This window comes from Abramis brama (assembly GCF_963993115.1).
Source record: "Abramis brama genome assembly, chromosome: 23".
NCBI classification, from domain to species: Eukaryota; Metazoa; Chordata; class Actinopteri; order Cypriniformes; family Leuciscidae; genus Abramis; species Abramis brama.
In genome coordinates, this window is record NC_139985.1 from 6,110,473 (window position 1) to 6,137,419 (window position 26,947).

The following is a 26,947-nucleotide window of genomic DNA, read 5'->3' on the forward strand; positions in this document are numbered from 1 at the left end:
AAGTAGGCTATGCATTTGATAGTATTCATCAATACTCAGTCAATTGTTATGTTTCTTGAATGCATTTTTCTAGACTTTCTAAACTCAGATTTCAGTACATTACCACCACAGAATGCCATAACGTAGGCCTATCACATTAAAGACAATGCAAATGCAATAATGAGGTATGATACACTTCAATTAACATTGTTAAACAATGTACAGCTCCTGTTTTTGACAGTCAGTGACCTCATAAGCTCCTCCCCCATTCCTTTTAAAGACACGCTGTTGGCCAATAGAAAAAGAAACAACAAATGCCTGTTTTTGACATATAGATTTATTATTATATGTGTAATTAAACACACACATAGTGTACTTGAGGAGGTTTATCTATCTATCTATCTATCTATCTATCTATCTATCTATCTATCTATCTATCTATCTATCTATCTATCTATCTATCTATCTATCTATCTATCTATCTATCTATCTATCTATCTATCTATCTATCTATCTATCTATCTGTCTGTCTGTCTGTCTGTCTGTCTGTCTATCAGAACTCCATTACCCATCAGCCCCCTCTCCTGATGCGTTCAGTTAGGGGGCGGAGCTTCAGAGCTCATGTGGAGGTGGTGAGAGAGCGGACAAGTGCGGACAAAATCCAACTGGCAGCTACAGCTAGACGCCGCGATTTTCAATTGGGAGACTTTCGCATATCATGGAATTAAACGAGGAATCCCGGCCGGAGCAGTTTAGCCGCTGACCACATCTCCAGTGTTGCATTCCCGACACGGTCTCCTTCTGAAGAAGGTAAAGTTCGGCTGAACTCATGTTACTGTACTGCGAAGAGACACATCAGGCAGGCAGTGGATGTGTGACTGATGCATCCATCAGTGAGTGAGTGCAGAACGGAAGTTTGACAGTGTGGGACGTTGTATTGATAAAAGCGTTCGATGCGCTGATTGATGTTGTCGCGGTAACTGTAACAATTTTAGAACGATTCAGTGTAACAGTGTCAAGTGCTGAAGGAGGCAGGTGGACCGCAGACATCATCGAAACTGTGGATACAGGCATTTAAAAGACATTCAGCCGTCGGGTTTTATAGTATTAGTGTTCATAGTGTCTTTCTGGATTGGAGTTTATGCAGTGAAACGGTTTGTTTTGTAATGGATAGATGCATTGTTCAGTTCGAGGCTGCTGAATTCTGATTGGCTGTTTATTATCACCTGTCAAATTAAGCGTTTAGGTTTGATCTCAACGTACGGGCAACGTCAAGGTGGATGTCTCATCTGTAGATGTCTGAGTGAAACTTTGTTTATTTCACACGGGGAAACTGTGGTTTGTATAGTCAGATTAGTTCGGCCTCCACATTTAAAACCTCAGACTGAAAAAAAATATTCGACTCATGTGTTTCAGGGACAGCCCACATACATCTGTCATTCCTGTTTGCTTTAACAGGCCATATATAATCTTCAAATTGTTAATTTGGAACTTGTATAAAGTTCTAAAAGATCCCCAAATACCATGCTTTAACTTGACAGGAAAGTTACATCTTTTTAAGGACTATGTCTATGCCATAAGCAGCTGGAACAAATATAATAAGGTGTTTTGCTGTTAATTTAGGCAATTATTGTTATAGTAGGCCTATAATGCATTATTATTGTTCCTGCACAGATGTCAATGCTGTACTTATCAACTTTATTTCAGTCACTAAGTAAGGGATAATGTACAGTCAGGCAGTCATTATAACAAAATACACCCCAACAGGGTCCTTTATCACTTATTTTATCACTTGATTGTCCTGCTACATATCAGGTAAATAAATAAATGGATATGAAATATTGATCAGAGTATTACTGTATTATCTTCCAAACAGTAGAGCGTTGGGGCTTGCAACGTCAAGGTCATGGGTTTGATTCCCAGGGAAAGCAAGAACTGAGAATGTAAATGTGTACCTTGAAATGCAATGTAAGTCACTTTGAATAAAAGCGTCTGCCAAATGCATAAATGTCAAATGTAAATGTAGATAGAACATGAGCACAGTTATATGAAAAAACAGGTTTCCAGGATGAACGATCAGTTATACAGCGTTGGCTTGGGCTACAGTAATTTTTCAGAAACATTTGACCACTGAATATTGTGAATGACCATTCAGAGTTCCATAAAGTGTAATAAAATAAACATCTGCATTATTCACGTGGGTAATATTTTAAATTCAAACAGAGCTTGAGGTTATGAGGAAGTGGTTTATCATTGCATTTTTCACAGGTAGAGCATGTTTACTGTTCAAATAATAATTTGTCTTTATAATCAGCCAAAGAAAACAAAGTTCAGATCTTTTCCAATAGTGCATAAACTTTCAGTTAAGATGAAGGCATCTTAACAATGTCAACACTTTATTCGTTTGCATTACTTTGATAGGCTATATATGTTGAGCATCTTTGCAGTCTGTTCCTTATTGATGCTCTCTGGTCTCATCTGCCATTGATTGAACCATATCATTCATCTCCAGCTGTCTAGATGACTGTAGCATTGACTCAATGTACGATCACAGAGGAGATGTGTGCGCTTTTAGTTATACATATTGCTAATATTTTCAATGCTTCTCCCACAAAAATAAAAAATATAATATAATAAAAATATAATTGATTTGTTATTTGTATGACAACTATAATAAGGATCTTCATATTTCATATGACACATTTCATTTGGCAGGCTTGTAATCTTCTTCAGTGCATCATTGTAATTTATCATATTTCAATCAGAAACTAAATCTTTAAAGCTTACCAAACGTATAAGACACGCTCTCTCACTGGCCCTGTAACATCTTTATTGTTGAGCCCTCAAAAGGTCACACTTAACCACTAGCTGTCCTTGAATAATACAGACATTATAGTGAACCAAGATGCTGCATTCAATTTCAGCCATTTAGAAAGGTACGAACAACACTGCAAAAAATGTGTACATAATTAAGTGTCTTTTCAGTATGTAGCACAGCTGTATTATTTCTCATTATCCACCCGTACTGTACAGCAGAAGGACCTTGAATTCCATGCTTGTGCTGTCTAAAACTAGGCCATCTCAAAATGGCAAATTCTCATTTTCTCGATTCCATCCCCATGGCCCTCATGCTATTATTGTCTCGCTATCTCCATGTCTGATAATAACCTACATATAATGTCTAAATAAGATGAATAAAAGACATTCGCTGATTTTATTGGACCTTAATCTGTTTCATATCTTGTCCGCAGGCACACCGCAAAGTGGAGCAAAATGTCGGACAAAATGTCCAGTTTCCTCCACATCGGGGATATCTGCTCCCTGTATGCGGAGGGGTCCACCAATGGATTTATCAGCACTTTAGGGTAAGACAACAATCCTCATGTCACCACCCTCTGTGTGGACATCAGCGTTTAAATAAGAGGAAGTTCATGAAAATACAGGAACACAAGAGGAAGAAGAAAGTGAGGGTAAACCACATTCAGAAACGAGAAGTAACAGAAATGTTTTGTGGTTGTTCTTGTTGGATTTCTGGTGTGTTTTCCTTATGATATGATGAATGGCAGTTGCTAGGGCATTGCTAGGAGGTTGGCCCGAGACAAAAGTCTCTATTCTGGTTCTTAAAAGTCAGATCACATGGATTTATTCCGAAACTTTGCATAAAATTTGATTGGAAAATATGGAAAGCGGTTTCTCCCGCCTTAAAGTCATGAAGAAACGGAAGTAGCGACAGATCTTTTCTTGTGTATTGTGACAAACATCCAAGCATAACAGATTATTGACAAAGAAAAACATTTAGGGTGGAGACTTGGTTCAGTTTTAATTTTATGTTCACTCTGGCTACTTTTACAGGCACAACTTTTGTTTCAATCAGACTGAATTCATTCCGATTGATGAATCCGAATTCCGAACGTAGTGTTTACATGAACGCTAAAAATGTGATCGGGTTAATCTGCACGTTTATATGTCACAAGCTTCGAATCAGAATAGATTTTTTGACATGCGCACATTGCACGAATAACAACCATTCTCCTACATTGGTTCTTTATTTGTTTTAAACAGCAGACTTAATATTTATCCATTTCTGGTCATCAGGTGTTTACATGTTCTCTCGATCGGATTAGAAAAGGAATGAACCACCCCTTTCAATCCGATCGAAATTTCATTCGGATCGAGCTCAGTCGGATCGATTAAGGTGTTTACATGAAGGCTTTTCAGTCCGATTGAGCCGTCAATCCAATTACTAACGGGTTATTTGGTTGCATGTAAATGTAGCCACTGTCAGTCCATATCCGATTGGAATCTGATCTAAAATTATTGACATCTACATTGTGTATCGCAACTGTTCAGATCCGATTTGGGTGTTCCATGACGCTCTTTTGTTTTCCGAAATATCTGCATTGGTTTCTATGGCAATAACGTTGCGTTGGTAGGTAAATGCCAACAACAACAACAACAACCAGTTGTAGGCTGGTATGAGCGGCTTTATTCCATGCTGTCATCTCCGCCGGTTTCAAAATATGTTATATTGTCATTTTCTACTCGTCCAGCACTTTGCAACAACACAACAGCATGTTGCCTATAACAGCGTCTGACGTTTACATTATACGTGGCATGAGAAAGTCACATGAACCACGAGAAATCCGATCAGAGCAGTCAGACTGAAATGGATTTCCAGAAATGCGATTTGAATACGATTTCAAACCACATATGAATGTAGCTCGAAACCGTTTGTTGCCATTCACACTATCTAAATCTGATCGGATTTCAATCGGATTTGGTCTGACAGTCTGAATGTAGCCTTAAAGGGATAGTTCACCCAAAAAATAAAAAAGTAGCCCATGATTTACTCACTCTCAAGTGTGTAGGTGTATATGAAATTCTTCTTTCAGACGAATACAATCAGAGTTGTTTTAAAAATGTCCTGGCTCTTCCAAGCTTTATAATGGCAGTGAATTGCTGTCTGTCTTTGGATGTCCATCAAAGCGCATCTATTCATGATTAAAGTGCTCCACTCATAACTGGGCGTTAATAAAGGCCTTCTGAAGTGAAGCGATGCATTTCCTTGAACTGACGCACAACGTAATGATGAACGCGGTTGCCCAGCCCTGTGTGTTTGAACTTCGAGACGCGTCAATTGCCGTCATTACGTTGTGCGTCTAGTTCAAGCCTTATTTTTTTGGCGTAAATTGATGCATATGGCCGTCTGCCGGAAGCTAGTTATTTTAGTCAATACATTTTTAAATATGGATATTTTTCTTACACGAATGCATCGCTTCACTTCAGAAGGCCTTTATTAACCCCCCAAGAGCCGTTTCGAGCACTTTAATCATGAATAGATGGTCAGCCATTCAGTCCCATCATGAAGCTTGGAAGAGCCAGGACATACAACTCCGATTGTATTCGTCTGAAAGAAGAATGTCATATACACCTAGGATGGCTTCAGGGTGAGTAAATCATGGGCTAAAAGTATAAATAAATATAAAAGTATAAATATTTAATAAAGATATTTAATTTCATGTCAACTTTAAAAGTTAAATCCGATTTATTAGGTGCAGTCACATTTCGAAATTTTGGCGAAATTTTGCAGGCAAAAAAAGAAAGAAAAAAATCCGCTATCAATAGTGTAGCAATGCTTGTGTAATGTTGGTCAGTATGAGCTGTGCGTGTAAACCTCACTCCCCTTGCCTCAAGAGACGTGCTAGTGACTGACGTTAGAGGCTGCGGTCTTTAGCGTTCTTGTTAGCGTGCTTGCCTCCCACACTGGTTCAAATCGCGCTCGGAACGGGGTCGAGTAGGACCAGTTACATTTGGTGCCGTGACCCGGATGGGAGTGAGGTTAAGGGGGGTTAGTGTAGCGTTGGTCAGTATGAGCTGTGCGTGTAAACCTCACTTCCCTGGCCTCAAGAGACGTGCTAGTGACTGACGTTAGAGGCTGCGGTCTTTAGCGTCCTTGTTAGCGCGCTTGCCTCCCACGCTGGTTCAAATCGCGCTCGGAACGGGGTCGAGTAGGACCAGTTACATTTGGTGCCGTGACCTGGATGGGAGTGAGGTTAAGGGGGGTTAGTGTAACGTAGGCCAGAAAGAGCTGTGCGTGTAAAACTCACTTCCCTGGCCTCAAGACGTGTGCTAGCGACTGATGCTAGAGACTGCGTTCTTTAGCATCCTTGTTAGCGCGCTTGCCTCCCACGGTGGAGACTTCGAATTGGTCGTTCAAATTAGGGCAGGTCGAGTAGGACCGGTTACACATGACGCACAGCTCACACAAAAGTCACTTTTAAACCAAGCAGCTTTCTGTCGGGCAACGTGTGAAATTTGCGTGAGCACGGGGAACATTTTCGCCCTTGTGCGCTGATTCTTATTGAAATTACTGGATTTCACCTTTTAAATTTTACTGTACTCAATATGGTCAATTGCATTTGAACATTTCTATATAGTATTATATTTCCCCACTGTATACACCCCTATCAGAAAAGACGTGGCCCATTTTGGACAGCAACCCACCAGTTACATAAAGTAGATTAATAAAGTGATATCAATACAGGCCAAAACATTGTTAGAAATGCCAGTAGTTGCGGCCTCCTCCGTTCTCTTTTCTGTATTCTGCTCCAGTGTTCCTCGCCGAAATGGAGTCAAGTCTCAACGCTGCCCTCTTCATGTCCTTCCCTCTGGGAATGAGATTGTCTTGGGTTAATCACACCCTGCCACTTCCTGGCAATCAGCCCCCTTTGCCAGCCTGCGTTATGTCATCACACAAATCGTCACCCATCCATGGCAATAAAAGCAAGCGTGCGACTTTGAAGAACAGAACGTTGACAGATCTCGTTTGTCAAGATGCCATTGTGCTGTTGTTGTGCCTTGTAATCACTTTTTCTGCCTTTCTACCGTGCGCACATCCTCATGAGCCACGGCTATTTTTAGCCACACTGGCGTATGTGGTGTGTAGTGTTTGTGTCAGTGCCACAGAGAGACCTTAGCAGGGTTGGGATAATGAGCCACCTGGTCTGCAGCTGGGCACAGGGAACCAAAAAGGACACAACGCCAATGTGATGAGAACTGGCTGTCCTGGTGCACGCGTGTGACTGCGTCAGTCATGTTCAAGCGGACAGAAGCCACCTGTCCATTAGTCCCTGGAGAGTGTGAAATTCACTTGCCAGGTCACATTTATGGTGAAAGGATGAAAGCTGGATGCAAATTACGTACGGACTTGTTGCTGGTTCATTTGAATAACTTTGTCAATATCCAGTGTTTTGAAGCCTCTGAAGACTTTCAGACTTCTTGTACAGAAACTATTGTGCATTATATTGTGTTTTAAAATCCTAGTAAGCTACCTACCTAGACAGCATAGGTGTCATAGGCCAATTGTACCTAAAATATCCCACAATTAGTTTAAACACACCTGTGATAATCAACAATACTGTGTAGTTTTAATTGTTTGTGACATTTGAATGCATTTATGAAGCCAGAAATTGCTGCATAGGCAACTCGTACAGAGATTCAATCTATGTTCATACACTACCGTTCAAGTGTGTGTGTGTGTGTGTGTGTGTATATATATGTATAAATAAACATATAACACATATTATATATAAATATATAATTTGCATGTTTGATTTGTACATGCCTTTCAGGCCTACAAATGCTGTGTAGGTTTATTTCAGATGTTTAAAGTGCATTTGATGCCGAGAAATACTGTGTAAGTTCAGTTTGTTTATTCTAAAGTGTGTATGTTGCCCAAAAATTGTTGTTCAGGCTTGCAGCTCAGTAGGTTTTGAAATGCAGCCAATAATTTATAAGGGTATGACCAGACCCTTGCTCACAGTTACTGTCAGAGATTTTTACTGGATTTTCACTTTAAAATATTGAGATGGAGGTTACCAGAGACAGTCTATATAACTGCAGGTGATGATTATTGTTCATTTAAGGACATAGTCTTTTTTGGCATTTTGCACATTCCCATTCCCATTCATCCTCTTATGTGGCCCAAAACTTACTGGTTCCTTTTTTCTCCGCTCAAACCCAAACTTCATTTTTTTTATAATTTGAGAGAAGTTGACAACCATAACATTTCAGTTCTGGTCATAAAGGCTCAGCTGACTCACTTTGGTTATAATTCAGTTGCCACTGTGTTTCACAACCGAACAGCAATGTATTTTGCTGCTGTGTGAATGTAGCCAATAAGATATAGAAAAAGTATAATGAGAGGCAAATTTTGGTGTCATTACATTATCACTGAATGATTTAATCAGTATAAATGACATTTGCTTTTAACAAGTGGAAAAGATAACACTGTGGCTCATGCATTTAAGCAGATAAACCTTTCAGGAAACACAGACCTCTTCATGTGCTAAGCGTTTCTCTTTCACACTCTTTCTGTATGCTAAAATGTAAGAGAAATTTAATTAAAGACAAAACAGCCCTACACAATAATAAAATAATAAAATAAAAACAATAAAAATTTCTAACTGATTTACCTTGAGCAATGGGCTGTTATATTGCGACTAGAGATATAACCTTATATGTTTATAGTTGTAATTGGTTTGTTTGCATTGATTTATGACTTTTTGAGCCAGTCATTTATATATATGTGTGTGTATATATATATATATATATATATATATATATATATATATATATATATATATATATATATTTATATATGTATATATGTGTGTATATATATATATAAATGACTGGCTCAAAAAGGGCCAATAATATATGTAATAATAATAATATATTATATTATAAATAATATATTATTGGCACTGGCCAATAATATATATTTATAGACTAGAGACAAGGACATTTTCTTTCTGTAGAATTTTTTTTTTATTGCATAAAAATTAGCATAAACTCCTGTGTAAAAGTCCCTAATATTTTCCCCCTTTTTTGAAGAGAAATATTGTACATTTATAAATGTGTGTATGTGCTAAAATTTAATTTTGATAACTTTTATGGGTATGCTAGCATATGACCTCTATGCTAACAAAAAAAATAAATTTTGATTGCATATTTCTTTAAATATTGTGCCTTATTTGATCATGCCATCAGGCACTGTAGTACTATGAGCTCCGAAATCCCTTTTCCCCACAATTTGTGCAGAAAACATGATAAATGGCTGTATAAAAATAGAGATACATGATATGCTGCCTCCAGAGAAGTTGTCTGACTCATGTCTCTCATCTCTGCAGTCTGGTGGACGACCGCTGCGTGGTGCAACCAGAATCTGGGGACCTGAACAACCCTCCTAAGAAGTTTCGAGGTAAGGCCACATTTATGTCTCCTTAACTGCGGACTCTGGGGTGTTTTACTGAAGTATTTTAGATATCTCTGTGGAAGATGTTTTTTTTTAACGCTTATTAACTGTGATTATTAAATTATTAAATTTTGGAGCTCTTTTTATTGACTTTTTTCCTATCACATATTTTAACAATCATAAATTTGGTATCATTCGAAAGCTTGAACTCAAAATCCATCCTGTGAAGACCGTTTTAAAATCGGACATTACGTTACCTTGTTGGGGGGAGTTAAGGGGTAAATGGAGTTTTTGTGTGATATCTGCTTGTGTGGTATTGTTATGGTATTATCCTGTCGTGTTGTCAGTGACTGTAGAGAAATCCTCTGGCCATGCCACTTTTAGCACACTCAAACTTGTTTATCAAACTGGTTTCATTTCGTTAGCCTCAAGTCATATTTAAAAAACGATTTGAAAAACATGCTTCCAAAACTCCTTCGAAACTCAAGAAGCATATTTATACATATAGTTCACTGCAGTTTTTCTAGCTGAAGTGAACCATAGTGGCTGTAAAAACAACTTTTATTAATTTTCCCAAATTATGATTAAAGGGGCAGAATATGGATTAATAAAGACTTGTTTTCCAAGCAGTTCCTTGTAAAATACTATGTTATGACTTCAAAACACTTTTACCATTAGTGCATGATTTGCAAAGTAATGCATTTTGACGTTTACATCACATAACCAGCTCCATATGTATGGCTTTTCTGACATCATGGTAAACTTGCCCGGTAACTCACCTGGTAAAGTATTGGACTTGTGATGCAGAGTGCTCGAGTCCCATGAAACACAAATCACAATAAAAGACAAGCTATGGCATGGTTGTGTTTTTATCTCATGATTGACTTTGTCAACACTATCAGTTAGGTTAAGTGTAGGTGGTACGTAATTTTCAATGCGATAGAGCATTAAAGAGATATAGTTTACCCAAAAATGGAAACTGTCATTTACTCAGCTCAAGCATGTTCGCTTGATGTGCGAAAACCAATGAGGTTCATTCTCGTGTTTGAGCACGTTTGAGCCTTCCGCAAGAACCAATGAGCTTTGTTCTCACATGTCAAGCAGGTTCGGTTGAGTTTCTGCAAGAACCAATGAGGTTCATTCTTGTGTTACGCAACACGTTTGAGATTCCTCAAGAACCAATGAGATTCATTCTTGTTACGCAGCACGTTTGAGCTTCAGCGAGAACCAATGAGGTTCATTCTCATGTTATGCAACACGTTTGAGCTTCTGCAAGAACCAATGAAGTTCATTCTAGTCTTACGCAGCACGTTTGAGCTTCTGCAAGAACCAATGAGGTTCATTCTTGTGTTACGCAGCACGTTTGAGCTTCCTCAAGAACCAATGAGATTCATTCTTGTTACGCAGCACGTTTGAGCTTCTGCAAGAACCAATGAGGTTCATTCTCATGTTACGCAGCACGTTTGAGCTTCAGCGAGAACCAATGAGGTTCATTCTCATGTTATGCAGCACGTTTGAGCTTCTGCAAGAACCAATGAGGTTCATTCTCATGTTACGCAACACGTTTGAGATTCCTCAAGAACCAATGAGATTCATTCTTGTTACGCAGCACGTTTGAGCTTCTGCAAGAACCAATGAGGTTCATTCTCATGTTACGCAGCACGTTTGAGCTTCTGCAAGAACCAATGAAGTTCATTCTAGTGTTACGCAGCACGTTTGAGCTTCTGTAAGAACCAATGAAGTTCATTGTAGTGTTACGCAGGATGTTTAAGCTTCCAATAGACCAGATCGGAATCCCTGATGCCATAAGCATATGTTGCCTGTCAAACACCTTTAAAAGGTGCTATATGAAAAGGCTGTTTTCTGTTTGTGTTTTCATTTGAATTATGTCTCGCCCAATTTTGGCAAAATAGAAAGGTCAGAGATAGTGTTATATTCAATGCAGCAAAATGAGATGCATTTGTCTTTTGAGAGAAAGCTAATGCAAGTGTGCTCCTTATGCAGAGTTTAGTTCCTGCTGTAACACACATGTCTGTCATTTTTTTGGTAAACTTGAAGACCTTGATTAGCTGGTTCAGGTGTGGGTGATGGAACTGGGGGTAAACTCAGTAGAAATGGAGCTCTTCAGGAGCAGAATTGAGCTGTGACTTTACTTTTTGTGTGGTGGAAAAGGAACTGATTTCTCTCCTTAAAGATGAAACCTGTCAGAAGTTAGCTAACCTTGTCCTCCAGGCTGCCCTAGGAGAGCATGCTGGGAGAAATCTCTGAGCCCCTTCTGCTGGTATATTGCTCTTATGACAGCCTGTCACATTGTAGCTTGATATGTAAGGGAAGCTTAGATCAGAATTGGCTGTTTTCCATCATGTGGAGGGCTTCAATTAAAAAGAAAAACTGAGGAGTCGTTATGGGGCAATGACAGCACTTAAAAAGTTTTTTATTTTTTTTTATTTTATTTGTTAGGTCAAGTTGAAGTAGAATTTGGACGTAACAATTTCAGGTTAACAGTTTTTCAGTGTGGAAACGTTAGTTGTCATGAAATTGAAATTCGCATCTATTTTTTTAAATGCATCTTAATGATCTTATTGTGAACAATATTTTTTTGTGATCAATTATAAATTCAATTGTAATATGTACACATCAGTTTGGTTGTGCAAATATAACAGTAACATACATGCATAGTACTCTATGTTGGCATATAATATAGAACATTAAACTATATATATTTATTTATATATGTGTGTGTTTGTGGATTTATTCACACAATGAAAAGTAAGATAGAATAGTAACTAATCATTAGGCAAATGCAAAGTTACAGTTAATCTCTTACTGGCATAAAATGCGTTTTATATATGCGCTTTAAATATGATGATAGCAACTATTTCGTAATAATCACCCTATAGATACCCTATATATATATGTATAGTTTAATTTCCCCATCTCTACTACATAGTATGCAAAAGAGAGCTGTGAGCCAGTGACTGTCACTGAAATGGTATTAGATAAAACAAGCATGTAAATATGGTTTGAAATGTGTGTCAACTGGTAAATGAACTGTCATGACCAGCTGTTTAAGGCTTCAGTGGTGCTTTGCATGTGAAGCGTTCAAGTCTCTGCCTTGACACTGCTGCTCATTTCTGTTTCATAAAATATTCTTTGCCCAGTCTGAGGGCTTTCTTTCTGTGACTTGTAGTGAATTGTTGATGTTTTGATGTGCTTCACACCGTTGTATTACCTTTTAAGTCCAACTGAGGTTCCTGAATGCACATACCGTATATAGAACTTTTTTCTGCACAATCCTTACATTTTTGAGGGACGTTTATATCTCTAATAATTGCAATAAAACTGTAATTTGGCTTCAAGTCAGTGGTTCATTCTGTCCAAGTCTGTCCTGCTACAGCATGAAGCTGCTGAAGCTGTAGCGTCCTCCTCTTTCTGCTTATTTGGCTTGAGGAATTGGAGAGAGTGTTCAAATATACTGCACTTCTGTATGATCCCCCCCCCCCCCCCCCGAAGATTCCGAAGATGAACAAAAGTCTTACGGGTTTGTAACGACATGAGGGTGAGTAAATAATGACAGAATTTTCATTTTTGGATGAACTATCCCTTTAAAATGAACTGTTTTTGCTACTGTACCTTTAAAGGACTAGTTTGTTCAAAAATGGAAAGTCTGGCATTGTTTACTCAATGGTGAAAGCAGTTGTGCTGCTTAATATTTATTTTTTCACAATATAAAAGTCTGCACTGTCAATTTTGATCATTTTAGTGTGTCTAAAATTACTGACCTTAAACTTTTTTGAAGTTCACTTTGGCAAGCTGTTTCGAACTCCCCAAACAAACTTTGTTTTGCCCTGATTTTGTTAATGATGCCATTGCCACAGTAGTTTGTACAGTTTCGATTTTAGCTTGAAGTATATCGGAGCCTTTAGTGTTCTTGTGCTTTATAGAATGGGCTGTCAATCGCTCCCGACACTGCTCTCTGTGGTTGCTCATGAGGATGAGTGGATGTGGCAGATGGATGGGTCTTTGTCAGCTTGTTTTGTATGCTTCTATGTGTTGGCGTTTGCTCAGGAGTTTATTGTTTATCTTAGCATGTCCATGTGTGGCTGTCAGTTTGATTAGCACACTTTGGTTTAAGTGTGACAGACTTTGATGGACAGATATTGTGTTTTTATAGGGACTGATGGATGAAGCTAAGAGTCAGACACCTCTATAGTTAGCCAGATGATTCTCCCTGTCTGGTGTAATATATCCTCAAACGCCTCATGGAAGGGCAGAATACTTAGCTTTTAATGCTATAGTGACTACCCGAAAGAGTAATCAATATTCATTAGTCGTAAACTTGATACTGTATACATATAATCCAAATTCCATATTGTCTTTAGTGATGTAAGTATATGCAAAACAGATTAGTCATTGGGTTGCCTGAATAACTAGTCAACTACTTAAAGGTAGGGTAGGCAATTTCTGAGAGGCTAGCAATAGCAAGCTAGCTTTGAAAGCATTAAATCCCACCCTCCCTTCAGAGTGTCTACAAAGCCTCCTTCAAAACACATGAACATGTACAGCAGTGCTTCGTCTTCTGAGAATATAGTTCCCAGTATGTATACGGTTCGAAGATGGCTGTGTCTCATGTGACCTTGTTATTTGTACACGCTGTGACTATACAAATCACAACATGTAAATAGGAAAATGTTGCCGTTATTTTGTCACTTATTGGGAGCAGTATGCTAGCTGGAGCCGTTTACCTCCAGTCTGTGTGCTAAGCTAGGCTAGCGGTGAGTGCGTCAGACAGAGTTACGGCACACACGGAGATGAAAAGGGTATGTATGGACTTATCTAACTCTGGGGAATAGCACTTTTTTGGTATGCACGTTGTCATTTTTATGGCCTCTGAATAAACATTTTTGAAGACATTTTCCTGAAGGACATTGTGTGCGGGCTTCTGTGCTTCTTTAACCAAAATTAAACTAGAAATATATATAAACTATGCAAAAAAAAAGAAACGTCCCTTTTTTGGTATACTGTATTCTAATGATAATTATATAAAATCCAAATAAGCTTTATATATTTATTGGAAAGGATTTAAACAATGTTTTTAATGCTTGTTCATTGATCCATAAACAAGTATTGCACATACACCTGTGGAACAGTCTGTAAGACACTAACAGTTTACAGGCGGCAGACAATTAAAGTCACAGTTCCAATAACTTAGGACATTAAAGAGACTTTTCTACTGACTGAAAAACACCAGATCCCTGATCAGCTGTGTGAAACTGCCATAGTCCTGCTTCAGGAGGCATTAGGAGCAATAAACTACAATGTCCATAATGAAAGAGCTACAGGGAGACTGGAAAGACTGTTGATTGTCCTTGCAGTGCCAAACCATGTGTGACCATATGCCCCCCCCCAGACATGTTCGAGAACGTGCAAGTGCATTGTTGAAAGATTAGAGTAACATCACACAGCAAGAACAGGCAAATCTGGAAGATGTGATGCACTGTAGAACTTAAAGCAGCTGGTGGAAACTCCACACGACTGCTGCTACTTTTTGACTTCTGTCTGTTGTTTATTAGTAGTATTCACTGAGTATTTCCTTACCAGTTCCAGCACACTCCTCTTTGTGACACTGACAGCGAAAACCAGTCGTGCTTCTTCATACACTGTAACATAAAGATGGCCTCCTCCTTCAGCTATTCTCCACCCAGCTCCTGTTTCAGGCTTTTGTCATCTATCAGCTACACATCTTCTTGTCTGCCCTCTTCTGATACTTGACACCCTCAGCTTTTCTGGAATGATTTCAGTCTGCCAAAACTCAGCCTCCAAATCCTCACATATGCCCATTCTTTTATAAAGATCATATTTCATAATCTGACAGATGTTGAATTGAAGAACATTCTTCAATTCATTCATGGCTAGAGTTCAGAAAATGACTGGCTCTAGTAAAGTAGAATTTATTAATGGGCCAGTTCACCTAAATTCACTCACTCTTGTCATTCCAAACCTGCAAGATATCTTAAAGTATATTGATTACATATTAATTATTCCTTTTCTACTAATTCCCTACTAATTATTAAGTTCTCTGGTATTCTGTATATATATATATATATATATATATATATAAGCTGCATAGGTGAAACATTCTGCAGTGCCATTGATGGAAATTATACTTAATTGGATGGATCTATGCAAATACAAAGTGCCTTGATGAGTTTGTGATATGCAAGGCCATGTTTGCTCTGATCATGACTAGAGCTCTTCTGAACTGTTAGCTGTGGACGCAGCAGATGGCTGTCACATTATTACTGATACCATATGCAAATATTAGGAAAAGTACCCATTTCATTACTGGCTTTGAATAACATTAGCTGCACCGAACGCTAGCAGATATGCACATAAAGTCTTACAGTAACCAGCTGCGGGTGTTGTTAGTCATAATCTCGTGGTGAAACGTTTGTTGAGTAGAACATTTTCTGCTGAACTAAAGGTGAACTGAAAGTGTAACTAGCCAATGGTTCACAGTTCAAACGCTGTTCACAGGGAAGCTTTGTTTCCTACTAACCTAACTGCTTTTTTGCAATAGTGTGAAAGTGTTTTCAGCTGTTTTCACAAGTGTAGTTTCTAGATTTGTTTTTAGAGTGTTATAGAAGCTAAGTTTCCATCCACTTATCAATCGAATTATCTGCAGTTCGGTAAAAAAAACTCATGCGAATAAAGCTGGTGAAAGTGTGTTTCCATCCAGCGGCTTTAAAGCGAATAAAAACCTGTGCGTAATGACGTCACATGCTGTTTTTTACGATCAAATTGGTATATCGAATTGATTTGAGACATTTTAAGGTGTTTCCATTCATTTTCATACTGAATCGCACAACATTCAAGCAAACATTTGCGAACAAAGTTTTGCTAGACAAACTGGATCGCGGCAAATAACGTTTCCATCGCATAAGCCGTATATCGATCAAGATAAAATCCGATGAGACCGAGCGTATTTCATTTGAGTCGATATTCATGAAATTCATTCGAATTTTACTGTTTCCATAAGGCATTTTTCATTCGATATCACTTAATTCGGATAAAAACGTGTGGATGGAAACATAGCTTTATAGAGATGGTTTCACCAAATGCTATATCATAGGTTCATATAAAAATATAATTAAAAAATTAAATAATTTTTAGCAGTCATTTTGTTAAATAAATAAATAAAATAAATATATATATATGCTGTTCAGCACTGTGCTTTCTTTATAATAATTCGGTAAATTCGTTTTTTTTTGGTAATTTTTTTTTTCATTGATATTATTCACTTGTTTTCTTCAGGAAAAATGTGGAACTTTAAATAAAAAAAGATACATTTGATATATAAATAATCAAATATATATTGAGATTATATAATTTATAAAATGTGTTTTCAAATAACGTTAATTAATTAGCTATTTGAAATCAGTATCTAGTGTAGATAACTACTTTTTCAAAAGGCTTTTCCTTGAGTAAGTTTTAAGACTCTGTGTCATGTTTATATGCCAGGTTTGTCATGTTTAAATTACAGTATTTTGGATTTGGTCTTCAAATAGATTCAGAGGCTGGAACAATGGAGCTCTTGTGTTATGATGATAGAGATATAGTCTCTGTTTCTTGCTCCCAACTCTAGAAAAAACCCTAGCCAAGGATGGACAATGTGTAAATGTCCTTGAGTTAAATGTTCTCCTTAGGGTTGAATAAATAAATGTTTATTTTTAATTTGTGCTAAATGCATGGGCTGGTTTCTCAACACAGCTGCCACACACCACTGAACACACATCTGCCGATGCACTTCCTGTTTGATTAATGAGACACAGCTGTGTAGGTGGACAGACACATCAGGCCTAGGAAATACCAGAGATACAACTGAAACTATAGACAATGACCTCAGCCTAAATGTCAAATACAATATCAGAACAACAGTGTCAGCTTGATGGGATATGTTACCTTGTTGCCTTTGCTTGATTGGTTGTTTTGTGTGAATAGCTAGATTTTAGATATTCAGGTCACCAGGATTTTGCCAAGTAATACATTTTCCTGGATCAACATATTTTGTTGATCCTGGAACAACGTTCCTGTCCAAAGATTTAGTCCTAACCCTGCCCATAACTTATCCCTAAAATCAGAGGGAAAAGATCGGTGAATTACACTGATGTCGAAGCACCAAACCCTGGTTGTAGGCCTAAACTTCAAATAAGCCACAAACTTGTTCCTCAAATCTGATTGGTTTATAGGAATGTTGTTCCATGATCAACTAAGATGTTGTACTTGGTGAAATCACATTCACTAGCCTGGTTAAAACCAGACCATTCTCAGTAGTTTATGTTAATTTCCTACCGTTTCGGAGAGAAATGTAGTAGCACGTTCATCTGCCAGTGGGTCTTTCATGGAGACTGTCCTCATGTGTTTGCAATTTGAATATAATAATGCATTTAAAAGTTGGTGCACTTCACCAACGGACGTCGCTCAAATGCCTCTGGGCGCAATTGATAGACCTAAAACCAATCAGAGCGATCGTCATTGTGTAAAGCCCGCCTCAATGTTTCTGATTGGTGCCGCGATTTCGACGGATTAGAAATGGGCTTGAATGGGCTCTTTGCCAGACTACTTGCAGAGCAAATCTAAATTTGCCGGAAGTTGTCTGGGTTTTCCCAGGCTACACATTCACCCTAGATATTCATGGAATTTGTGTTGTGTAAGTTCTCTGTTATTGCAGTGGTGTTGAGTATTTCTCATTAAATGCATTTTTATTTTATGGATACTTTTGACATTTTTTATGTATATAAATTTAAAACTACATATAATAATAATAATAATAATAATAATAATAATAATTTATTTATATATATTATATTTTTGTTTCATTCAAGCGGACATTTTATTAATTTAAAAATCCACTTTGTTTTATCAGGAAAAAAATAGAACTATAAATGTTTAAGTATGTAAAAAAATAAATAATAAAAAATGATAAATATTATATAGAAAATTATTAAAATAGTTTATTTTGTTAATTTATTATAATGTATTTAATAATTAATTATATTATATTATATTATATATTGTATAGTATTGTAAATAATATTACTATTATAATAATTTTTTATACATTATATTTTTTTATGATAAAAGTATTGTGGCATTTCGTGAACACTGTATTTCATTAGATTATGATACTGCTATTATGAGCAACGCTGTATGGGGAAAACACTTGAGCTTTTTCTGAGTCATACTTTTTTCCTCCTTTCTTTCTTCTGCTTTCTTCAGGTAGCTGTAGCAGAACACTAGTGGCCAGGCTTTGCTCACTGTACTTCTGCTTCGAGAGAGTGTCACCACTAAATCTTTAGATCCCTCATGGTATTAATAGCCTGCTTAAGCTGTTTAAAAGGCCTGCTTTCCAGATAGCCTTAGAGTGTCATTCAAAAGTTTGCCCTTCCTTTCTGATCCTGGGTCAATGCCGTGAACATAGTCCCAGGGTCCTGTGATGAGCAGTGGCATACCAGCATATTGGCCTCAGTCAAGAAGGACCCATTCATTTTTTTTGTCCTGTGAATTTTACTAATGACCACAGTCAGGGCAACTAGGGCAACAAGATAGTGATCACTGACTGGTGTCTCTGAGAGCTTTGCTAACCCGTTCATATCTAACAGATGCTTTTTGAAGCTTGTTCAGTCCAAACAGAGGGTTAATAGACTGAATCGGCCATTAGACTCCAACAAATGTGTTTTCTTCAAAAGAAAAGTGTCTTCAGTTGAAGGTCAGCTACAGTATGTTAGACCATTTCCCCAAAGGTTTTTTTTTGAAAATGTATCCTCTTAATTGCATCAGACGCCAGACAGGGCGTTGTATCTCAGACCCGTTTTGATTACTACAGAAAAAAAAAAGAGGGTGAACATGAAAAGTTGTTTTTGTTGGCACTGGAACAGACATGAGACTTGATGTTAAAAAAAAAGTGTCTGTTGAATTGCTTTTAAAGGGATAGTTCACCCGAAACTGAAAGATTTTAATGTTCATGTTCCTTTTTTTGTTACATTGAAATTACCTTTATGGTCATCTAATGCTCACTTAAAGTTAAGTGGTCTTTAAAAAAAAATCATAATAACAACACTGGTGATTATAATCATTAGCAAATCATCAAAATGCAGTGATCCCTATTGCTTATATTCACTCGCAACATTTAAATTATTCTTTTTTCTTAGACAAAATAGTATAGCATTTTAAAATCAGCCATTTATGTGTTATCTGCCATTTCATGAAAATATTATTTATCTTATTGGTAGGCTATTAGCCCTAATGTTAATATTTCTGGACAAAATACCATACAATTTAGTGTTGCTATTGTAAAACCATGGTAAATGGAGTGGTGGTACTGTAGCATCACGCTTAAAGGGGTTCCTGTTATAATTGTGCATTTCTTTGTGTCCGTAATTGTTTGATAGCCTAGTGTTTGTTTTGGTGTGGTATGACTCTCTCCCTGTGGATTAGCATGCTAACTCCCTCTCATCTCTTAGTTTGACCTAGCGTTGCCCCTCAGCACCATCAACCTATATTTCTCTTCCATCATTCCTTCCATTCCTCTTCTCACCATCATCCTCTGTCCCACTTTCACCTCACATCCTCCTCTCCTAACTTTCAACCTCCAGTCCTTCAGTGTTTCTTCTTATCCCCCTCCCTCATTCCCTGGCCGCTAATCCCTGAGCGCTAGCGTTAGTGTTGGCCGCATTTCTCAGTCGCTCTGCGGACATAGTGCTATTTTTACCCGTCACACTTCATCATGTTCTCTTGCGTGTCTTCCCTCCCATCCTGTTACTCTTTCCTTCCTCTTACACGCTGTCAGGTATAGCCTGGCTCTCAGTGCAGTCCTATCCCATCATGATAACATTGTAACTGCTTCTCAAGGAACGTAACCATGGTTAGCATAATAGCATCTCATTCTCAAAGTTTATATGTGTGACAAGAAGAGCTTTCTCTACACTGAGGAAGGCTGTAATGTGGGAAACATCAACTGGTTAGCAAGGAACCTAACCCGCTAGCTTAGTCATGCTGTACCTCACAAAAATATACCATGGTAACCATAGTTTCTGCCAGATTACCACAGTTACAACAGCTTTTGTTACTGCTGTTGAGGGACCATTCATGCCTTATTCAAATTAAACTCTGCATCAGTTATTACTTAAATTGCAACTTGTTTGCATTACATCAGTTGCAACTCGTATCCTATCAATTGTATTTTACTGGACACTATGGAGTGTGTTTAATTCAAGTCGCCTTTTGGAGTTAAACTGGCAATGTGACCCAGTCATTTAACTAATGTGAGACAAACCTGAGTCCTCTTGTGTCCTCTTTTGGAAACTAAATGAATTGTTCTAGTCAGCTTTGCCTGCAGTCACAGGTACCTTCATCATTTAATAGAATAATAAAGAGTACAATTAAATGGGCCATAATGTCTCAAATTAACCTGATTATCCTTTCTAAGAATGGCTAAATACACCTTGGTGAATCAGTACTGATGGATATATTGTTTCATGTTTGATAGGTCAGTTAGTCCAGTGAAACTTAAGCAGTTTCCAGGGGAACTTGAAAAGATTTTCATTTTCCATATAATAAATAATAGATTGCATTTTACTTTTTAAATTAAAGAAATAGTTCACCAAAAAAGGAAAATTATCCCATAATTTACTCACCCTCAAGCCATCCTAGGTGTATATGACTATTCTTCTTTCATCCGAACACAATGGGAGTTATATTAAATAATATCCTGGCTCTTCCCAGCTTTGTGATGGCATTAAATAGAGACAGATTTTTTTAAGAGTTTTTCTGAATAGAGCCAGATCTTAAAAAGCCATCCATTCATCCATTATGAAAAAGCCATCCGTCCATCATGAAAGTAATCCATATGGCTCCAGTGGGCTAATAAATGCCTGCTGAACTGAAGCGATGCGCTTTTTAAAGAAATATTTATAATTTAATTATCTAGAATCACTGGCTTCCGACAATGGGGTTCACGAGAGAGTCGTGTTCCAGCGGAAGGGTGACCTCTGACCTGACGTAGCACCTCTTCTCTTATATCGAAATCCTTATTTAGTTTTAGACTCTTTGTTTACGCATTCTTCAATTCTCACCTAAGCTTATTCTACACCTACGTCATACGTCATATGTTGGGTCAGAGGTAGGCTTTGCTGTGAAAGTTGGTGTTACCGGTGTTACTGTTTAGCCGCAGCAATGGTTACATCACTTGCCCACTGCGGCACCGCCTCCCACTGGCTTTTAACATTTTTTTATAGTAATAAAATCATTTAGTTCAGTTAGAGAACAGTAATGACAGTTAAAAAGTGAAAGTGTCTGATCAATTCAGCTTGAGTCGAACAAGAGTCACAGCACAGATCAGCAGCACGAGTCAGATTTCATTGAGAGTGAGGAGCTGACTGACAAGACGATGGCAGAAGATTTGGTTTCAAAACAAATTGTAAAAGCGCCTATTTGGCAATATTTTGGATTTAAACCCAATGGTAATAGGGACCCTGCAAAGGATTAGTTGTGTTGTTCATTAATACTAATACTGAACCCACCATTCAAGATATTCAATATAATGTAATATAATTACTATGTTCAGACAAGTGAATGTGTGTGTTCTTCATATCTCATACAAGTTAACATTGTTCTTTTGTCTTTGTTTATTACTTTTAAATTTTAAATGTAGTCATCTTAATTTCTGCTTTAACATAGTAAAAAATCAGTTGATTTTAGGTTAAGAATGTAATGTTTGTATTTTAACCCTTTTCTTATAATGTACTGCATAGCCTACAGTACATATACACTGTATTCGTTTTCATAGGCTTTATATTACACATTGTTTAAAATAATGGATTAAAATGACTTTTTAATAAAACAAAATGTCAATGTATAATGATTTTTAGATTTTTCATCCGATTAATAAAAAAAAAAAAAAAAAAAGGTTGACAGATTAATCGAGTATCAAAATAATCGTTAGTTGCAGCCCTAGTTGAAATGATAATTTCTTTGCTTGGTGGTAAAAACTCGAACTTCTTAATTTTTAAGGAAAGAAAACAAACTTTTTTATTTTCTAAAATTATTTTTAAAATAATATTAATGATAATGGTAAATAATTGATTTCTTGTTTGGTGTTGATGAAGTGGTACTTGAGCCTTCTTGATGAGACTGTGGGCGTATGTACATAAATTTGTTAGAAAACTCTGATTTACTGGTATGAACACACAGTATAAAGGCTCGTACAGTAGGTGAAAATGCTTGTGTGAACTTTTCATGAGGTGTTTTTTTTTTCTTTTTTTTTCTGTTTTCCCTTCCAGACTGTCTGTTCAGGTTGTGTCCAATGAACAGGTACTCAGCCCAAAAACAGTTCTGGAAAGCTGCAAAACCTGGTGGAAACAGCACCACAGACACTGTACTTCTCAACAAACTACATGTGAGTTCAATACGTTACACATTTTGGTTTTGTGCAGCATGGTTTTATGTCCACATGGTTTTATAGATCTGGGCGTTTATGCTACTTTGGTATGATATAAAGTCTTTAACTAAATTGGACTTTTAGTCTATTTTGATAGTAAATACGACCATTAAATATTGTTGATGTTCATTACATGTATATTAAATGACTGTTGATTTAAATGTTGTTTCATAAACTTGTCTAGAGCTTCACTTTCATTTATGTTTGTTGTCTTTTTAATCTGCATTTTCACCTCTGTTTTCCAGCATGCTGCTGATCTAGAGAAGAAACAGAATGAATCGGAGAACCGGAAGCTGCTGGGATCGGTGATACAGTACGGAAACGTTATTCAGGTAGGTCAGCCAGCTGGCAGACGGGAGGCAGAGGGATCTCTCTGTGTCACTGAGGACTTGGCAGGACAGAAATCCATTGTTCTGTGTCATTGAGCTTGCATTCATAATTGCTCTTCATAATTCATTTTATTATAAGACAGTATCATGTGACCTCAGCATGCGACCTTAATTATGTTCATGTGTATAGCTAAAGGGGTTTCATCGGTATACCAGCTTTTTGTAAATAATGTTGTTTGCACTATTAATATCAGAAGTTTGTGTGTTCCCCGTTTCACAGCTGTTGCATTTAAAAAGCAATAAGTACCTTACTGTGAATAAACGACTGCCTGCTTTGCTGGAGAAGAACGCCATGCGTGTGACGCTGGACTCAGCTGGAAACGAAGGCTCCTGGTTCTACATACAGCCCTTTTACAAACTCCGCTCCATAGGAGACAGTGTGAGTGGAAACGTACACAGTTTAAACTGTTAACTGGGCTCATTTTGTGCAATTGTGCTGTCCTCTATCTATAGTGCCATATTTACCATTTAGTGTGGAAACAATTCTAGTTGGCAAATTTGCAAAGCCTTGTACTCTTAACATGCACAGAATGTCTCTCGTTCAAAAGTTTGGGGTCAGTAAGATTTTTAAATGTTTTTGAAAAAACAAATATACAGCAAAAACTGTAATATTGTGAAATATTATTACAATTTAAAATAATCATTTTCTATTTTAATACAATTTAAAATGTTATTTATTCCTTTGATGCAAAGCTGATTTTTCAGCATCATTACTCCAGTCTTCAGTCACATGATCCTTCAGAAATCATTCTAATATGCTGATTTGCTGCTCAACAAACATTTCTTGTTATTATCATCGATGTTGAAAAAGTTTAATATTTTTGTGGAAACCATGATACTTTTTTCAGGATTCTTTGATTACTAGCACATTCAAAAGAATAGCATTTATTTGTAACATTTATACATGTATTTACTGTCTCTTTTGATCAGTTTAATGCATCCTTGTTGAATAGAAGTATTACTTTCTTTCATTTTTTGTATAAAATTCGTAAACATTCTTAAAAATCTTACTGACCCCAAATGATTGAACATTAGTTTATATATATCGTAATCTCTGAGGGGCAAAAGGCAGTTTCTGTGGAGATGAGCAGCAATGAGAAATACCGTCCTGCAAATTGGGCCAAATCAAATAAATTCAGAACCTCACACTTGTTTTCAAGCGAGGAATTCCTTGGTGCGAGGCTGAATTTGGAACTAAATAAATGGACCTGTGATGTCAAATGGACTCACTAGGGGCTCTAAATGGCCTGAACTGTAGTAACAACCATTAAGCCTCTGGAAAAGATGTAATCCAAACAGAACCAGGCATAAAACATTCTCCATTTGCTCCATTAGATGTAGTTGCATGGGGGCCATGGGGTGTCATCCGCTGCTGATCTCTGGGGGAAAGAGTGTTTTTTACATAAGGTCCCAATGACGGTTACATGATGTCAAAGCTCACAGCATTGAATTCCCCTGCTAATGCTATTAAAATGGCCTCTGTGGGAGAGAGCGCCGCTGACACTGAGCCCCCATAATGGAAAACCACGGCAATACTTGCAATACTTTGAAACTGAACTTAGCCTGGTCTTGTTGGATATAAATATGTGCAAAACTGAGGCACGGCAACAGATAACCTAAATGTATGGTATTCTTGAGCTATACATTCAAAAGCAGTTAGTGAAATGAACTAATTGAGCTTAAAGTCAGAATTGGGATAGCCTTTTCTTCCCTATTGTGACGTACATCAGAGTGAAACAGCTTCTCAAATAAGAAAAGATGTAGGGCGGGACTTGATTTTGTCCATTGGGAATTGATTGGATGGTTGTGGTTTGCTATTGGTCGATCTCATGTGAGTGACAGGTTTCCCCGCCCTCGGCCAGTAAACACGTCATCAGAGAAGAGAAGAGATGATGCAAGAGGGAGGGGAAGTTATTTTGATTAAAAATTATGAGGGCGCTTGAATTAAAAAAATAATGATGTGCACAGATAAATCATTTATAATAAATACTCCCATCAATCAATAAAAAATAATTGTATATTAAATAGTCAATTGTCTATTTAAATATATAACATTTTTACCTTTATTTTGAGCCTATTTATTGGATTGCTGTATAACACATAAATATCTTCTGTGTTGATGCATTATTGAATCTTGTATGTGTCACTCAGACTTAAGTTGTGCAGTTTTATGGGAGTAATTTAGTTTGACTGGTAGAAAAACACAAAAAAGATAAAAAATAGAACAATTTTATGCATTTCATTTTAATATATTTATTATTTAATTTAATATATAATGTTAAAACAGTCACAATAAATAATCATTATATCGTATCCTTACATTTAATCTTATTCTTATTTATTATACTTTAGATTTTTTTGTTAATTGTATGCTGTGTGCAGAGAGTCGTCTTGTTTATGCTTGTGTGTGACCGATACAATTTGAATTTATTTGTTTTGTTTACTTATTTAATTAGTTACTTACTTATTTTCCCAGCTGTACTTCTGATGGTAAATTTTCCCCAAAAGTATACGTTGTTTACATGACAGTCACTTTCATGTAAGTCACATAAAAAAAAATGGTGAAAATTTGCACGTGCAACAACCTTGCACAATTACTTCACAAAATATATTTTAATCGAGTTTCATTTTTTCTCTTTTAGGTTGTGATAGGGGATAAAGTGGTTTTGAATCCTGTGAACGCAGGTCAGCCTCTGCACGCCAGCAGCCATCAGTTAGTGGACAATCCTGGCTGCAACGAGGTTTGCCTGCTTTTTTGTTCAGTTTTATCTTTTTGTGCTGATGTGCATATTACACCATGAAGCATGAATGTATTTAAATAAAATTCCAGTCTTAACGGCTATGCAATAAGTGGTTTAAATGGAAACATGCTGTCTGTAAATTGGCTCTAAATTAGCTTTAGCTGCATACAAATGGAATTACTGTCCATGCAATTAGAACACCCTGAACCCAGTGTTAATGTGAAGGCTTTTAAGCTATGATAACTTTGATTTAAGATCCACTTCCTCTGCCAGAATATCTCTCTATTGTAAATTATTGTTTTTAGTAAGTGCTAATGTAAAAAAATACCATAGGTTATTTTAAGACTCTCTTTCTCCTCCGTTCTTCTCAGGTGAACTCGGTGAACTGCAACACTAGCTGGAAGATTGTTTTATTTATGAAATGGAGTGACAACAAAGAAATCATTCTTAAAGGGGTATACACATCAAATATAGTTCTTGGAGTTGTTGTTGAAGGATCATCTCAGTTTTCAGAACGTGATGGTGCTAATTCCTTCTTTCTGTTTGCTAAGGGTGATGTGGTTCGGCTGTTTCATGCCGAGCAGGAGAAGTTTCTCACTTGCGATGAACACAGGAAGAAGCAACATGTGTTCTTACGAACCACTGGCCGCCAGTCCGCCACCTCTGCCACCAGCAGCAAAGCATTGTGGGAAGTGGAGGTGAGTTGCATGTTTTGTCATGAAACACTAAACTATGTTTGCTGGGATTTTAATGGAGGTATGGGTGTTGCACATCATAGAATACAATGTTACCATCCATTAGTTTTAATCGTAGGAGAAGACTAGTTAATTTTAAGCTTTTTTTTTTACTATTTTCAACTTCCGGGTTTAAATTAGTCTTTGGCTGAATCTGAAAGTCCACTAATACTGTTCACTTGAAGGAATAAATGAAAACGAGTGAGTGAATTCAGACAGCCGTTGAGCGTACATCGGTTGTACACTCGTCATTGCGGTGCATTGTGGGATTGAATGAGTGCACTCAATAATGTCCACTATGGTTTCAGACACCACTACAAATGGCTGTCCCCTCAAATATCGCCCTATTT

General features: G+C 37.2%; 1 protein-coding gene across 9 annotated transcripts in view; it reads left to right on the top strand.

The window, feature by feature from the left end:
• The first annotated feature begins 593 nt into the window (after positions 1-593).
• The window catches only part of itpr1b (inositol 1,4,5-trisphosphate receptor, type 1b), a 135,982-nt gene continuing 109,628 nt past the window's right edge, over positions 594-26,947 (top strand). For 7 of the 9 annotated variants that reach the window (XM_084100477.1, XM_084100478.1, XM_084100482.1 and 4 more), the window contains exons 1-9: positions 605-789; positions 3,231-3,344; positions 9,171-9,241; positions 22,576-22,691; positions 22,979-23,065; positions 23,343-23,501; positions 25,765-25,863; positions 26,235-26,318; positions 26,415-26,561. In XM_084100477.1, coding sequence (XP_083956603.1) covers positions 3,253-3,344; positions 9,171-9,241; positions 22,576-22,691; positions 22,979-23,065; positions 23,343-23,501; positions 25,765-25,863; positions 26,235-26,318; positions 26,415-26,561 — 855 coding nt within the window. In that variant the 5' untranslated portion in view covers positions 605-789; positions 3,231-3,252. Of the gene's footprint in view, positions 790-3,230; positions 3,345-9,170; positions 9,242-22,575; positions 22,692-22,978; positions 23,066-23,342; positions 23,502-25,764; positions 25,864-26,234; positions 26,319-26,414; positions 26,562-26,947 lie in introns of all 9 variants that reach the window. The other 2 variants (XM_084100479.1, XM_084100483.1) reach the window with 1 other exon arrangement.